This window comes from Mustela erminea, chromosome 12 (genome assembly GCF_009829155.1).
Source record: "Mustela erminea isolate mMusErm1 chromosome 12, mMusErm1.Pri, whole genome shotgun sequence".
Taxonomy (NCBI): domain Eukaryota; kingdom Metazoa; phylum Chordata; class Mammalia; order Carnivora; family Mustelidae; genus Mustela; species Mustela erminea.
In genome coordinates, this window is record NC_045625.1 from 2,756,449 (window position 1) to 2,771,852 (window position 15,404).

Below are 15,404 nucleotides of genomic sequence, written 5' to 3' on the forward strand. Positions count from 1 at the left end.
CCCGCCGTCCGGGCCCAGGGTCTGCAGCACGATTCGGGACCCGCTCAGGCCCAGCCCGGCCACGAGGGGCCTCCACACCCTCCTCCGTCACACACCCCGGCGGCATCTCCCTGGGACCTGGGCCCGGGCAGGGCGAAGCGCGGTCCACAGGTGACCCAGACCCAGGCAGGGACACCAAATCCTCCCTAATTTTTTGCTCTTTTGGGTCTGAAAGTTTTCAAACCATACATGAACTAGATCTGAATTAAGACAAAAACAAACAAACAAACAAACGTAATCCCAACGTGGTCGAGGGCGGCGGGGCTGCCCTGGCTGTGGAGCTGAGGGGGCCGGGGGGGCCCCCGGGCGCAGGGCAGGAGGCTGGAGGTGCACGGAGCTCTCCCTCCCCCTGCTGTTCTCACACCGCTGCCCCCGCACACGCTCAAACACACGCGCACTCACACACGCGCTCGCGGGCGCTCCACGCACGCAGCTGGCCCGGCAGGCCTGACCCCCGAGTCTTAGGAATAAGGGAAAAGGAGTTTGGCCCCTGTGGGCCCAGCCCTGGCCCCTGGCCCCAAAGGGTGGGTGGGGGTCCCCCGAGTCAGCAGCGAGGGTCGGGAGACGGGCCCCAGGCCGCTGGCCTCCCCGATCCGGCTCCCAGGCACCGGGGACCACAGGCTCTCGTCCCTCCCGGAGCGGGGTCAGAGGCCCACGGCCTGGAGACGAACCTCGCAGGTATCCAAGGAGCCCTGGGACCTTCCTCGCAACTAGGTCACCAGCGGACTAACCCTTTACAGTATAACGAACGCATATGTTTCCTTCATAAACTTTAAATACAAGCAGGATAAAAATCACATTTTTTTCAGGCAACAGTAGCAGTTCCGTAGTAAGTGGCTTGATCACATCTGTTTGTATTAGTAACGCATGCAAGCAGCTTTAGTACCGGCCGCGAGCCTCCCGGCGGCCCCTCTACAAGGTCCCCGCGTAGGACGCCTCCGGTCTCCGGGGCGCCGCGGGCGTCTGCGGCCGGCTGGAGCTCGCGCCCGCCTGCTCGAAGGGCTGCGGGGGGCTCGGGGCCGCAGCGGGGGGCGGCTCGGGCGCGGCCACCTCCTGGATGACCGAGCCAGCCCCGTCCGCCTCCTCGGCTGCGTCGAAGCCGGGGTTGGCGGCGGCGCTCAGGTCGACGTTCACGGCGTCCGTCCTCAGAGCCACGATGGTGGCCGCGTCCCCCCGCCGCTCCGCGTAGATGCGCTGCTCGAACACCTGCGCTGCGGCGGGCGGGAAGTCGGGGTCGAGGGGCACGCCGGCCGCCGAGGAGCCCATGACCGTGCGGTACATCTCCACGCCCTCGGGCAGCATGGACTTGATCTTGGGCAGCCAGCGCTTCCGGACGCGGCGGGCGTTGGTGCACATGTCCGCGGCGATGACGTTCATTTCGCTCTCCTTGAAGCTGGGGGCGAAGTTCTGACAGTACACTGCAAACGGGGGGGGGGGGTCAGCGACCCGGGGACCGGGCGCTCCTGACAGTACACTGCAAACGGGGGGGGGGGGGGGTCAGCGACCCGGGGACCGGGCGCTCCTACACTGCAAACGGGGGGGGGGGGGGTCAGCGACCCGGGGACCGGGCGCTCCTACACTGCAAACGGGGGGGGGGGGGGGGTCAGCGACCCGGGGACCGGGCGCTCCTGTGCTGCGGCTGTCCTCCTGGGCCAGCAGGGGAGGGGGCCTCCACCCTGCTGGCCGCTGCCCCCGGGGTCCATCCTGGTCTCAGCTGGCAGACAGTGGTTACCCTTCTCACCACTGGACCCTGGAGGCCCTGCCCTGTTCCCTCAGGCCAGAATGTCCAGGGGAAGAGGGACAGTCAGTGTCAGAGTATGAGACCGTGGGCCCTCCCTGAGCACAGGTTGGCTGTGTGGCCTTGGGCAGGTCCCTGGCATCTCTGGGCCTTACATTCCTGCTCTGTCCCACCCCCCTGGGGCCCAGGGCCTGCTGAGACAAGCCCGCTCAGTGACCTTGCTCTGGCCAGAAGGGCAACTTGGGCAGGGGCCCGAGTCAGGTGGCCCTTGCACTTACCCACTGTGAGGCTCAGGCTTCTTGGGCCCTCACAGAGGCTCTTCCTCACAGGCTGGACGAGGAGTGTGTGGGGGAGCTGGTCCACACCTGTCCCGCACCCAGCCCCCACCAGCAGAAGCGGCGGCCAGGGCCATATCCGCACTCCAATGTTACTGAGAGTCCCCTGCCCCGGGAGCCCCAGGACCCAGCTCTGCAAGCAGCCTGGGGGCGGGACACAGGTCCCTGGGGCGAACCCCTCATGCCAGCATCCCCGCACACCCCCCGTTCCCGGAGCCCAGCCGGCCGCCAGCTTTGGGACTGTCACGACCTATCACAAAGGGCCCTCTCTGCTCTAGAACAAAATCGGTCTCACGAGACGTGTTCCAAGCAAGGAAGTGAGACAGTGTTTCGCGTGCTGACCGCCGCGGGAGGGCCCGGGGCTGGCCAGGGTGGCCCAAGCAGGCCGGGGCGGAGCCGGGCCGGGGGGCAGCAGTCAGCCGCGGAGACGGACCGGGCTCCACGACACCCCACCCCCGCGCCCAGGAGCGGGAGGCAGAAGCCGGCGAGCAGATGGCAAAGGCTCAAAATAACCTCGAAATGTAAATAAGGGGTTTTGTTCAAAAAGGAAAATTAGATCTATTTCACATATTAAAATAGTTCCGCACGCAGCTGAATCCATCACGCTTGGAAACCCACCAAGAACGTTAACACCTCGAGACCTGGCTCCCGCGAGCTGCTCCCGCGAGCTGCTCTTTTCTCTCCCCCTCCGCCCCCAAGCCCAGCCGGGCCGGCGCACTGCCCAGAAGCAGCCACCTCCCGCAGCCTCGGTCCCCAGCCCAGGGGACCGGCAGCCCCCCCAGCCCCTCAGGGCGCCCCGGGGCACTCACGTTTCACAGCGTTCAGAACCCGGCTGTCCAGAGGCTTGCGGCTGGGGTCGCTCGTGGAGGAACGGATGCCTGTGCCACAGCTGTTGGCCAGGGTGTTCCTGGTGGGGCGGGGAGGGAAGTGAGGCCGCCGGCCGGGGGGGCCTGCTCTCCCGGCCTCCCCCCTGCACTGCTACTGACTTCTGGGCTCGGGGTGACCCTAACCCCACCACTCTCCGAGATGAAAGGGAAGCAAAGCCTCTCGGGGATGGGCCCCCCCGGCCCCCTCACAAAGCACGTGTGCTTCTTATTGTATGGGTACGGGGCGTCCGGGGCAGCCAGGCCCCCTCCGACGGGCGTGTCCCCTCGCACGTCCCCGACCCACAGTGGGACATCAGCACGGCGGGGGGCCGTGGACGCGAGGCCGCAGCGAGCGAGCGCGTTGCCAAGAGGCCCACACAGCCTCCGCACTGGTCCAGGGACCCACCTGTCGAAGAAGGTGGCCAGCAGCCGCCGCAGCAGGACCTTGTGCTTCACGCCCGCGCACAGGTGGCAGTTCATGAGCTGACCGCGCGTGATGTAGACCCCGGAGCCTGTGACCGCCAGACAGAGAGGCCGTGACCCACGACCCGGGGCCACAAGCTTCCCGGGGCCGCGGGGCTGCTGGGAAGCAGGGGGCAGCGGCAGGCCACCCCGACTTCAGCAGCAGTGCTCCCCCTGGGGCCTGGGACCCCACAGGCTGGGGACATCGCTCTAGGGGTCCCTCACTGTGCCGAGGCCCTGTCACCTGCAGGAGGTGCCCTTGGTCACATGCCCAAGCGCTGTCCCCAGGTCGCCCTTCGGGCCTTGAGGGCATTCCCCCGCTCGGTCGCCCTTCGGGCCTTGAGGGCATTCCCCCGCTCTGCCTCCTCGCCTCTCTGTCCCTTCCCCAAACCAAAGCCCCTCAGGCAGTGGGGGGAGGTGGGATCAGGGAGGTCAGCTGGCCCAGCACATGTCGGGGGATGGTGCAGCCCGCCACGGGCAGGGGTGCAGTCAGCGAGCTCACGCAGCGCTGTTCATCCGAAGGAGCCTGGCAAGCCCCGAGTGCCCAGCAGGGCCCGTCAACGGCGAGGCCAGAGCCCGCCGAGAGCGTAGAGTGGCCTCTGTCGGCCCAGACTCTGCTCGCGGGGAAAGGAGCGGACAAACGTGCGCTCAGTGTCCCGGACTCTGGAGAAGAAGAAGACACCAAAGGGCACGTGCGTGGGGTCCTCAGGACGCCCACCGTCCCCGTCAGGCCGTCTTCGAGGACCCGACATCACAGATCCCGCTCTGAACCCTGGGAGGGAAGTGCGTGGAGCAGGGCGGAAGGAAGGTACGTGGAGATGCTCTAGCCGCGGGGGACCCTGGATGGAGCCCACCATCGGGGCGCTGGGTCTGTGCGGTCTGACCCAGTGTCTGTGAAGGCTCCTGTCAGGCCGTCTCCTGTCTGCAGAGGCTCAAGGCCGACAGCAGAGCAGGTCACCCGGGCCACACGGGCTGGGGACGCCCTTGTTGAAGGGACCCTGTACTGGGCTGGAGTACTGGAGGGCCCGCCCCCGATGTCTAGCTGTGGGTCGGGCCAGGGAAGGGGGCCGGCCCTCGCCCATCCCAACCCAAACCCTGACAGACAGGTGTGCCCCACCCCTCTCTGCCCTGCTCTACTGCTGCCCCCTGGGACCACGGCTCCCAGCCGAGGGGATAGTCAGAGCCCCAAGTGCTGCCCGGGTATGGCGGTCAGGAGGAGCAAAAACACTGGGGGACCCAGAGGCTCCCAGCGGGTACACAACAGCACCGGAGCGATGGTGCCCGTGGGTCCTGGCTGGCCCGTCCGGGGCTCCCCCGGTGACCACGGGAGGTCACTCCCAGAGAATGGCTCCACCTCCCCCGGCACGGGTGACGGTTCCCCGCGAACAGCCTGAGATCTGCCAGGAGCGGCGAGGCCCCACGCGGCCCCACGCGGCCCCACGCCAGGGGGGAGGGCTCTTGCTGACAAAGGCACCGGGCCCCAACGGGTGCCGTCTGTGTTCATCAAACTCCGTTTCCGACTCTGAGCTGCATCCGGTGGGGACACTCTGGGGGCTGGGGGAGGGGACCAGCACGCGAACTCGATTTGGTTTTATCTGCCACCTAAATTAAAACACAATCGTGATTGCAGTCCCTGCCAATCAGACTTGCGGCCGGCCCAGGGGATTCAATTAAAATGCTAAATTAATTCAATTGAATAACTCCTCTTAATGACACATTCTTCTAAAAGGAAATTAGAGGAAATTTAAGATGTTCTATCTTCTTTTCTTTGACTGATTGGTGATGAGGACATTGTTCGCAGCTCTGAGGAGAAAGAAGAGGGCATTTGCATACAACAGCCAGGGCGGGGAGGGACCTTCACCTGCCACCAGCTCCAGCTTCTCGCCGGGGTCCCCTTCCGAGTACAGCTTGGGGTGGCAGCGGTACCCAATCTGGCTGATGAGGCTGGCGGGCAGGGCCACGAGGTCACGGCGGATGAGGACGCAGGAGCGGCTCTCCAGGGGCACGGGCTCCGGTTTCTCTTGCACTGTGGACACAGACCCGACCGGGTTAGGGGCGCTCCCAGGCTGCGCCAGGACAGGGACGGCGCCGGAGAACGCCCTTCCCTCCCGCCCAGGCCCGGGTCAGACGCACTCCGTGCCCGCCCTCCATTCTCTCTCCCTGCCCACCTGGTCCTGACCCCGGCGGCCAGGACAAGAGGGAGTGAGCGGACGGAGGAAGGCAGGGGAGGGCTGGGCTCGCCCCCCCAGACCTGGACACGAGCTGGGAGGGCCTAGGAGGCTCCCGCGAGGTGTCCCCCCAGCAGAGGCCTGCAGACGAGGCAGGCATGAGTGGCCAGTGCAAGGGAGCCAGACCCATGGTCTGACCAGGGAGAGCGGCCCCTCTGCAGGACAAAGTGCGGGCCGGGAGCAGCACCGGCCCCGTGCGCAGCCCCGATGGGGCGGGGGACAGGGAAGCGCGAGGGCAGCGGGCTGTGGGCATGGAGGTGACCGCCGCCCGCCCCCACCGCCAGGCCTGGTCTGGCCGTGGGAACCTGCTCTCCACCAGGCAGGCCCAGGGCAGGTGCCCCCAGCCACCACTGAGGCTGGGCCACCCTGTCCCCTCAGCTGTCCCCTCGGCACTGTGACCCACTCCCCCTTAGGGGTTATAGGAAGAATCAGCACCTGTGGGCACTGAGGGCGGGAGAGGCCAGGCTGGGCCAAGTACCTGGGGAAGCTGTATGGGGGCTGCCATGAAGGGGTTTGGGGAGGGAGGATGGCAAGGAAGGGTCCTGGGCAGACCCTCTGCAGCCCCAGGCCTCCAGACCCTGGTGCAGCCTCAAGCTCCCAGAGGGGGTGGTGAGGACCGCTCAGCCGTGGGGGGCTGGCACGCTGGACACAGGTGGGCCTCTGTGGACAGGGCAGGCGGCTGAGACCAGAGCTGAGGGGGACCTGCAGCTCCAGCCCATCCAGCCCGGACCAGGACACGGGTCAGAGGGTGCTCAGCCGCTCTGGGGGCTGGGCATACCTTCCAGCAGGTGTGTGCGGGGCACCGGGCGGGACAGAGCTGCCCAGAGCACCAGAGACTCTTCTCAACCCGGACGCCCGGGGGCTCAGGGAGCACAGGGAAAACAACCCGGATATTTTAAAACATAATTACCCGCCCCCGTCCCCCCACGGCCTGCTGTGACTACACACGCAGGCGCAGCGCCGCCAGCCCGCGGCGTTTACATGTAGAGCGCTCACCGGCAGAAACCCCGCCATCCACCGCGCGTCCTGCCGTGTCTCTCTGAACAGCAGAAGTTGTCTGCACCCGGCACGCTTGCCCCCCAGCCCCCCAGCCCCCCAGCCCCCCAGCCCCCAGCCCGGCTCCTGAGAGCAGAGAGTGGCGTATCCAGAACATCCAAAAGAGCCTCTTCTATTTCTGCTCTGCCGAGCGCCGGATACCGCGCCAGCTAAAAATACCGAACCCGAGCGGTGGCTCATCTGGAGAGGTGCTCTGGAGTCCTTCTCCGCCCCGTCCCCGGGCCCCAGATCTCCCGCCGCAGCAGCCCACAGCTGAGTGGAGCAGAGGGGGCAGCGTGCGACCGGGTTCTGGCGGACCTGGGGGAGCGTGCGGGGGGAGGGGCACAGGGGACACGGGGGGGGGGTGCAGGGGGCACGGGGGCATGGAGGCGGGGGCACAAGGGACCCAGGGGAGTGGGGGGCCCCTAGGGCATCCCTGTGGCCTTCAGGTGGGCATTCCGGCAGGCGTGCTGGGAGGCCCCCTCGGTGGGCTATGGGCAGGGACACAGCAGCGCACGGGCCGCCCCGCAGGTCACATCGAGGCACCCCACCCCTTCCCCATCAATGGCCCCATTTTTAACTGGCTTCAGGACTGAGAGCTCCAAATATTTTGGCCCCGTGGTATGTGGAGAGGCACATGAAAGAGCGATTCGCTATTTGTACCGAGAGGGAGTAATCGCTCAGTGCCGAACCGTGAGTCACCGTCGACAGGGCCTGCACGGAAGGGCCCGGAGCAGCAGCTGGTCTGGACCAAAGGGGACAGCGACCAAGGACAGGCAAACAGTGCCCCTCAGACCACTGGACAGAGAGAGCTGTGACCAGATGCAAGGATGGACCCTGCGGGGAACTCTGGGCACCGAGAAGGGCCCCAAGTGCTCCCAGACTCAGGGACACTGCAGAGTTCAGCCGAGGAAGGGCGGGGCCTCGAGGACATTGCACTGAAAAAGATGAGTCCAGCAGAGGACAGATCCCGCCAGACTTTGCCGCTGTGTGGGCCCCAGAGTGCTCAGACCCACGGGGACGGACCGCAGGAGGGGAGATCCGTGTGTAACGGGGCAGAGTTCGGGTCAGGAAGATGGAGAGTCCCGGAGACCGACGAGGGGATGACAGCAGAGCAGTGCAAGCGTGCCCGCGGGCCCTGGACGGCGCACCGGACACCAGCGGGATGGGAAACCCCAGTCTGTACGTCCTGTTGCAACAGAGCCACTCTCTTGAGAGGCGAACAGTGACTGTGGGGACGTGGGCCCTCACCCTGCAGGGCACACGGTGACATCCGTCAGCTCAACCTCAGTACAACAGGGGCGGCAGGGGGACCAAGCGAGGGCAGAGTGGGCGAGGCGGGCCTGGAGGGACCCCGGCAGGCTCCCCAGCTTCCTCTCCGGCACTTCCTCCCCCTCCCGTGGCTCCCTCACTGGGAATCTAGAAAATGTGCTGGGCCCTCTCCCCAAGCAAAGCACACGGATCCCACAGCCTGCGGGACGCCGGCGCGCCACGGGGCCCCAGGGGCCGACTCTGCTCCTGTCCCCAGGTGCACCTCAGGGATGGCACGGGGACCCCCCACCAGGGCCAGTGGCCGCCTGCAGAGAATGGAGTGCCACTGAGGCTGGGCGGGCAGGTGGGGGGACAGAGAAGGGGACCGCCACCCTATGAGAGCGTAGGCCGTTTGTTAAAAAGGGACCCCTGGTCTGTGATTATACGGGAAAATACAAATTACAACCAAATGGAAAGAAAAACGTTAAATCACACTGTCCAGCTCTCCCGACTGCAGTGACTGTGACCAAGCCTGCGAGGTTCATGAGAGCAAGCGAGGGACGCCGAGGGACCCCCGTCCACAGGCCCGAGTCAGACCCGCACAAACACACTCAGCTCACTTGTGACTAAGGGTCACTCACCACGGCAGGGGAAGGGACAGCTGCTCCGACACGGGGTGCCCTGGAACGGGTGGTACGTGGGCAAATTGCAAAAGGAAACCACAAAACTACCCTCGATCTAAACCTCACAACCTTACCTGAAAGACTAAAAACGGGTCACGGACCTAATGTACGACACAAAAGCGTAAACGTTTTGGAAGAAAATCTCTGTGATCTTGGGTTCAGCTAAAAGCTCAGACACAACCCACAAAACAATCGATGGGTTAAAACCGACCAGATGAGGACGAAAACCTCCCATGTAGGAAGGAGGTACAGACAAGCCCGCCCCCCAGGCCAGAAGGAGCGGTCCGCAGACCACACGCGACCCAGGGCTTGCCCCGAAAATCCAGCGCGAACTCTCAAAACTCAACAGCAAGAAGACGGATGGTTTGTTTTTTAAAATGGGCAAAAGATCTGAACAGACACTCAGCCAGAGATGGTCCAGATGGCCAATTAGCACATGAAAAGATGCTCCACGTCTTCAGCCGCTGGAAAGCGGCACATAAACCACACAGAGAGACCCCACTTCACGCGTACGGAGCAGCGCAGCTCACGAACCCCGGGAGAAACGAGACATGGAGACAGTCCGCACAGACCCCAGTAAGGGGCCTCACCCCGCTCCGCTCACCAGCGCGCCAGGCTGCAGACAGCCCGGGGCCCGCGGCGGCAGGCGGACACGGCCGAGCGCTCACATAGCAGGTCACCGCCACACGGACGTCGGGAAGACCACGGCACCGCGCAGGGGAGCCACAAACTCGCCGGTGGGACGGAAGGGGCCGGTCTCCCACGGTCACACACCTGGTGTGTGGGACAGGGTCCCAAATGCAGGACTCTGGGGAGAGAGAACGGGCCAGTGACTACAGGGGACAGCGCGGGGCCGGGGGACTGACAACAGCCACGTGGAGGCCGACGGAGCTGCTCTGCACAGTGAACACGCGCCACACGCCCCGTGCCTGCCCGCCCTGTCCCTGCTCTGCACCAACCAGACCCACAGCTCTGAAAGGGGCACCCCGAGACCGGCAGCAGCGCCCCAGGACACAGCCACATCAGCACCCCTGGAAACAGGGCTGGCGGCGGTTCCCCAAGGTGCACCTGGGCCTGGGGGGCCGGGGGTCATCACGGACGGTGCTGCTCCGCGGGGAGAAGCCACGTCCCCCACCGATGGCAAGACCACCCCATCTTGTGGATGCTCAAGGGCAAGGACACGGGCATCTCAGAACCAGCAAACACGACACGCTGGGCACAAATCAGTCTGGCTGGGAAGGCCCAGAAGAAATAAACACAAGTGGGAACAGAGGTGAGGCCGGGAGTGGGGACGCCGTGTATGCAGACGCCGCTGCCCAGGGCCCCCGGGAGCACAGACAGAGAGGGACGCGGCAGGCCTCTGGGTCCCCGTGCTCGGGAGGACACAGACACAGACAGCCACAGGGGAGGATGCAGCCCTGAGACGGCTCCGCCTGGACAGCACCGGGTGCAGCCCCGAGCCGTGTCCTCCCGCCGCAGCCTCCGCCCCTCTGGTTCCATCTCGACCACCCAAAATGTCCTCTGGGCATCTTCCCGTCCAACTCAAACCTGCCGCAGCCACTGCCTGGGCCCAGACTCCACAAGCTCTGCTAGTCTTGTGTCCAGCACCTGGGTCTGGCCCTGGGGGACCCCATGAAGCCCCCGAATGGAGTCCCAGCAAAGCCAGGGGGCCTGTGTCACTGCCCATCTGACCAAACTCCTCCTGCCCACCCCCCTCTGTCTGCTCCCAGGGCTTGTCCAGCGCCGGCCTCGAGATGCAAGCCGCCTCTCCGTCCCCCGTCCCCTGCACACGACCAGACAGGTCACGGCCCGGGACACCAGGCGACAGTGGTCACCGTGAAAACCCAGCAGGGCTCTGTGCCCGAGGAATGTGTTTAGGTAAAGTGCATGTGCACGCTCTGTACAGCGACGAGACGCAGGCCTCCGGGAGACAGAGGGAGGCAGAGGGTCGGCTGGGAGCACGGCCTTCCCCAGTGTGGTCTCTGTTCACGATGACGGACGTACATTCGCTATGCCAAAATAAATGTGTTTATTTGATTTGATTTTTTAAAAAGACTTTTATTTATTTGACAGAGAGAGACAGCAAGAGAGGGAACACAAGCAGGGGAAGAGGGAGCGGGAGAAGCAGGCGTCCGCGGAGCAGGGAGCCCGATGCGGGACTCGATCCCGGGACCCCAGGATCATGACCTGAGCCGAAGGCAGATGCTTAACGGCGGAGCCCCCCAGGCACCCCCAAAATAAATGTGCTTAGGTGTGCCTGGGTGGCTCAGTGGGTTAAAGCCTCTGCCTTCGGCTCAGGTCATGATCTCAGGGTCCTGGGATCGAGCCCCGCGTCGGGCTCTCTGCTCAGCAGGGAGCCTGTTTCCTCCTCTCTCTCTCTGCCTGCCTCTCTGCCTGCTTGTGATCTCTGGCAAATAAATAAATAAATAAATAAATGTGTTTGACTTGTAAGGTTCCCCAGAGATGCCTGCCTGGCCATGGAGTGATCAACTCCAGAAGCTGCATAAAAGTTGCTTAACTTTCAGGGCCAGGCCCCCTGAGCTGAGTGGTCAGCGGCCATGGGGCCGGGCAGCAGGGGCGCAGGGTCTGGAGCGTGCAGACTCGAGGTGCCCCCGCCCGGGGGACCTCCTGGCTTTCCTTCAATTTCCTTCCACCACAAAGCAGCATATGTGGAGGCCAGATTCAGAAAAATGACCACCAAGACACTAAGAAAAAGTTAAGTCAAGAACGTGGTGTCCACATACAAGATAAACAGACATCAGATCTTGGGGCCTGCCAGGAGGAAGTGCTCTGGGGACCGTAGGCCTTCAGCCAAGACCCAGGACTGGTCACGGCGCCGGGCATCCTGCCAGCTCCAGCCGAGACCCGGAGGATCCAGCAGACCCTCTCTGGAGCCTCCCCGGTGGGGGCTCCTGGGTGTTCTCACACACGGTCCAGCATTCAGTAAGAAATTACCAGGAACACGGGAAAATGAGGAATAAAACCCCAATTTACAAAAAGACGTGAGATCAGACCCCCTGGGGATCCGTCCCGGACAAGAGCTCCGCACACACGCAGGGAGCGTGGGACCGTGACGGAGAACTTCACCGGAAAACCAGAAGCAGACCCTGGACACGGGATCGGTGCTGGAGACGGAACAGAGCAGGTGACAAGATCTTCGACCTGGAAGACAATCCAGATTGAAGCAGAGAAGGGGAAGGAAGAAGGAGAGTCCCAAGAAAGAGTCAAAGTGACACTGAACGCGGGGGAGAGGACGACCCCCTGTCCCGGGAGCCCAGGAAGCGGGCAGTGTGCCCGGGAGGCCATCGTGGCTGAGAGGTCCCAGCGAAGAGGGAGAGGAAGAGAGGGAAAGAGCCCAGGGACACTGCGGGGAAGCGTCAGCACAACTCGGGACACGGCCGAGACGGGCTGGGGGCCCTGAAAACGTCCCCAGAACGAAGACAGAGCCCGGTCAGATGGCTCTGCAGGTCCCTGAAGGAGAAGCGTCCGTCGGGATGGACGTGAAACCCTAACCCTGGAGACAGCAGCGCACGAACTTACAAGAGAAGAAAAGGGGAAAGAAACAGAGTCAGGCTGACTGACTAGAAAGAGGGAAAACAGAGGAACACGGGGCATCAGCGGGCACAGACGGGAAGCAGGCCCCGAAGTTGTCAGTAAGTACACGAAATGTAACCGGACCGGGCTAAGGACTTGAAACTGGAAGTCTGCGAAGCCCACGAAAGGAAAGGACGAAGAAAGGCTGGAAGCCACAAGCGGACCCGCGGCGTCCGCCCCGACAGCACACGCCAGCCGGAGAGCGCACAGACCCTCCCAGCCGGCCGTCGGAGGACGCGGTGGAGAGTCCGAGGAGCTGGTCGTCTAAACGTCTGCCTTGGGCACTGGGGAGACAACAGACAGCGGAACCCGGAAAGTGGAAGCAAACTGAAGTGACAACATATATAAGGGTGAAAAATAGAGAAACAAAATCCCAAAATCTTTCTTTGAGAGAAAGAAAAGGAGAAATGGCAGAAATTAACAGGGTTTAGGACGCGGGGCAGGAGCCTGCCAGACAGGGCTCGGCAACGTTCCGACATAAAGAGGCCGTCGGGGCTGCATGTGTGTCGGCTGCACTGAGGACGCGGCCCCTGCCGGGCTCCGACCAGAGCGGGCGCCCCCTGCCCCGATTCACCAGCGGCCGGACGCAGGCCCCGCACTTGCCCTCTCCGTCCGCCCGACGCCCCTTCCAGGAGTCGGACCCTGGGCAGAGCTGCATGCCCCCCAGTAGTCACCCGAAACGGGAAAAAAAAAAAAAGAAATCAGGAAGACAAATCGCGAGCTTCAACTGCCACGAGGCTGAACGGATTCCAGGAGCGCGAGGTTTTGGTTCTGTCTTGTTTGAATATGCAAGAGGGCTCCGTCCTCCGTCGCTCAGAGAAGTAGCCGAGGAGAAGAGGGGAACCACAGGACCGTTTGGATATTTAGAGACAAAGTTTTGGTTAGAATTTAACACTTACCAAAAAAGCAGACAAAAACACTCTTCACCTAGGAAAAGAACATCCTTCCTCTCCCAACGCACACCCCAAGCGCCTGGAGCAAAGACCCCACTTAAAGACGAACTATGGCAGGCTGCTCCCGCGTTTGGAGAGGCCGCGGCCGAGCCGGAAGCCCCGGCCAGTTGGGCCGGGCAGAGAGGAAGCCGCACGGTGAGGAGCAGCAGCTGAGCCCCGGGGCGGCTGACGCCGGGGCTGCGCACACACACAGTCCGGAAGAATCTGCAGGCAAGCGATCAAATACGTAAGTGAGCTCAGGCCAGACTTTTTTCTTTTTTTTTTTTTTTTTTTTTTTTTAAAGATTTTATTTATTTATTTGACAGAGAGAGATTACAAGTAGGCAGAGAGGCAGGCAGAGAGAGAGGAGGAAGCAGGCTCCCTGCTGAGCAGAGAGCCCGATGCGGGACTCGATCCCGGGACCCCGAGATCATGACCTGAGCCGAAGGCAGCGGCTTAACCCACTGAGCCACCCAGGCGCCCCAGACTTTTTTCTTAAGTAATAAACCTCGTGTGTTCCTGGAACACTCGCAACTACCAATGACAAGACAGAAGAAACTTAAATACCAGGTAGATTCAAACAAAAAACGAGTTTCTAGGAATCAATCTGACAACGGGCGGGCAGAGACCACCACCACAGTCCCGAGAAAAGCCCGGGGTGGAGAGGAACAGCGAGCACCGCAGGGACCTGGGCGCGCCCCGGGCCTGGGCGGAGGCGACGGCTAACCCCGGCCGAGCCCCAGCAGACAGGCTGCGCGGCGTCTGACAACGCGATTCTAGAAGGCATGTGTCTGAGAACACAGAGAGGAGGCAGGCCCGGTCACCGTAAGGAAGAGAACCAGGGACAGGGGGACGCGCGGGGGGGACACGCAGGGGGATGCGTGGGGACATGGGAAGGGCACGGCCCAGGCAGGCTCACAGAGCGACACCGTGGGAGGAGGTGGTCTCCTGCGGACTCGTGGCTGACCCGCTGGGGAGTCCGGTGGGGTAAGGGTCAGCGCTGGGCCCCGTCGCAGCCCATTAAAACCGCAATCCCAGACGTGCCAGACCACTAAAGCCTTTCCTGCATTCGAATCCCGTCTCTTAGGAGGAGAACCGGCGCAAGGGGAGGCCAGGATGACCCCGGGACTGAACCGGATTTGAAGACACCGGCCAGAGGCCTGACCGCGTGGCTTTGAATCCAGGAATCCCAGCTCTGACGGCCAGACGGAGGCACGTGCCCCGCCCCCCTGAAAGGCGAGTCGATCCTGGAACATTCGGAACGAGATGGGGTGAAAAGTGCTGTAAACACCCTCTACGCTAGCAGTAAGTGCAAGTGCAGGGACGCGTGGGGGACGCGGGGACGCCGTCCATGGCGGGGACCGTCGGTAAGCCAACCCCGGGCTGAGGAGCCAGACCACGGCCGCCGCCAGGAATCTCGGCGCGCGCTGAACCTGCGGGGCAGGGAACGGGTGACGGTCTTATCTTGCAAAGGGAAGAGCCCGGCTTCGCTGGCAGGGGTCACCTTTCCTGGCAGAGGTCATCTGTCACCACTGAGGAGCACACGCCATCGGGTGCCTCCTGAAGGCCACACCGGGAGGGACCCACATAGCTTCCACGGAGCTCCACCGACACGCACAACCTGAGCCCAGTCACGACCAAGACCCGCCAAACCCAAACAGGGGCTCTGCACAGCAGCTCAGCCGCACTAGAGAGAGGCCAGTGTCCTGAGGGACAAGGGGCAAGAAACCGTCCCAGACTAAGGGGAGGGCGGGGAATGGCCACAAACACGCAGCGTGCTCCTGACCCAAGCCGGGGTCCAAGAACCTCCGGCTGTAGGGGGCAGAGGGGACCACAGGGACACCTCAAGGACCGCGGCTCAGAGGGTCCCTGCTCCACCGCTGATGGGAGTGCGTGCTTCCGCGGGACATTGTCCTTGCTTGTCACAAGTGCTAGCCCGGGGGGCAGAGGGGCTGACTCTGGCAACGTGCTCTCGGGGGGTCAGAGACCCCACCGCCTCTCCGGGTGCAGACGAAGGGGCGGCAGAGCGAACACGGCACCTTCTGGCCCGCAAGCGCGTCCGAGCAGACGGCATGTATTGGGATGTTTCTGTGCATTTAAAATGATTTCAAATCTTAAAGTTATGGCTTTTTTTTTTTTTTTAGGAGCACAGAGGAACGTCACAATATCTTGACGTGGAGAAAAAAGGTCTTTCTTTAGACAAAACACAAAAACCAAATGACCAAAAGGAAAAGGGATAAA

The 15,404-nt window shown here is 63.2% G+C and overlaps 1 protein-coding gene across 4 annotated transcripts in view; it reads right to left on the reverse strand.

Moving 5' to 3' along the window:
• Window positions 1-796: 796 nt before the first annotated feature.
• Window positions 797-15,404, reverse strand: part of NACC2 (NACC family member 2) — a 62,437-nt gene continuing 47,829 nt past the window's right edge. For all 4 annotated transcript variants that reach the window (XM_032307241.1, XM_032307238.1, XM_032307240.1 and 1 more), the window contains 4 exons: window positions 5,302-5,466; window positions 3,385-3,490; window positions 2,922-3,019; window positions 797-1,457 (listed from right to left, as the gene is read on the reverse strand). In XM_032307241.1, the coding sequence (XP_032163132.1) occupies window positions 952-1,457; window positions 2,922-3,019; window positions 3,385-3,490; window positions 5,302-5,466 (875 nt within the window). In that variant the 3' untranslated portion in view covers window positions 797-951. The remainder of the gene's footprint in view (window positions 1,458-2,921; window positions 3,020-3,384; window positions 3,491-5,301; window positions 5,467-15,404) is intronic.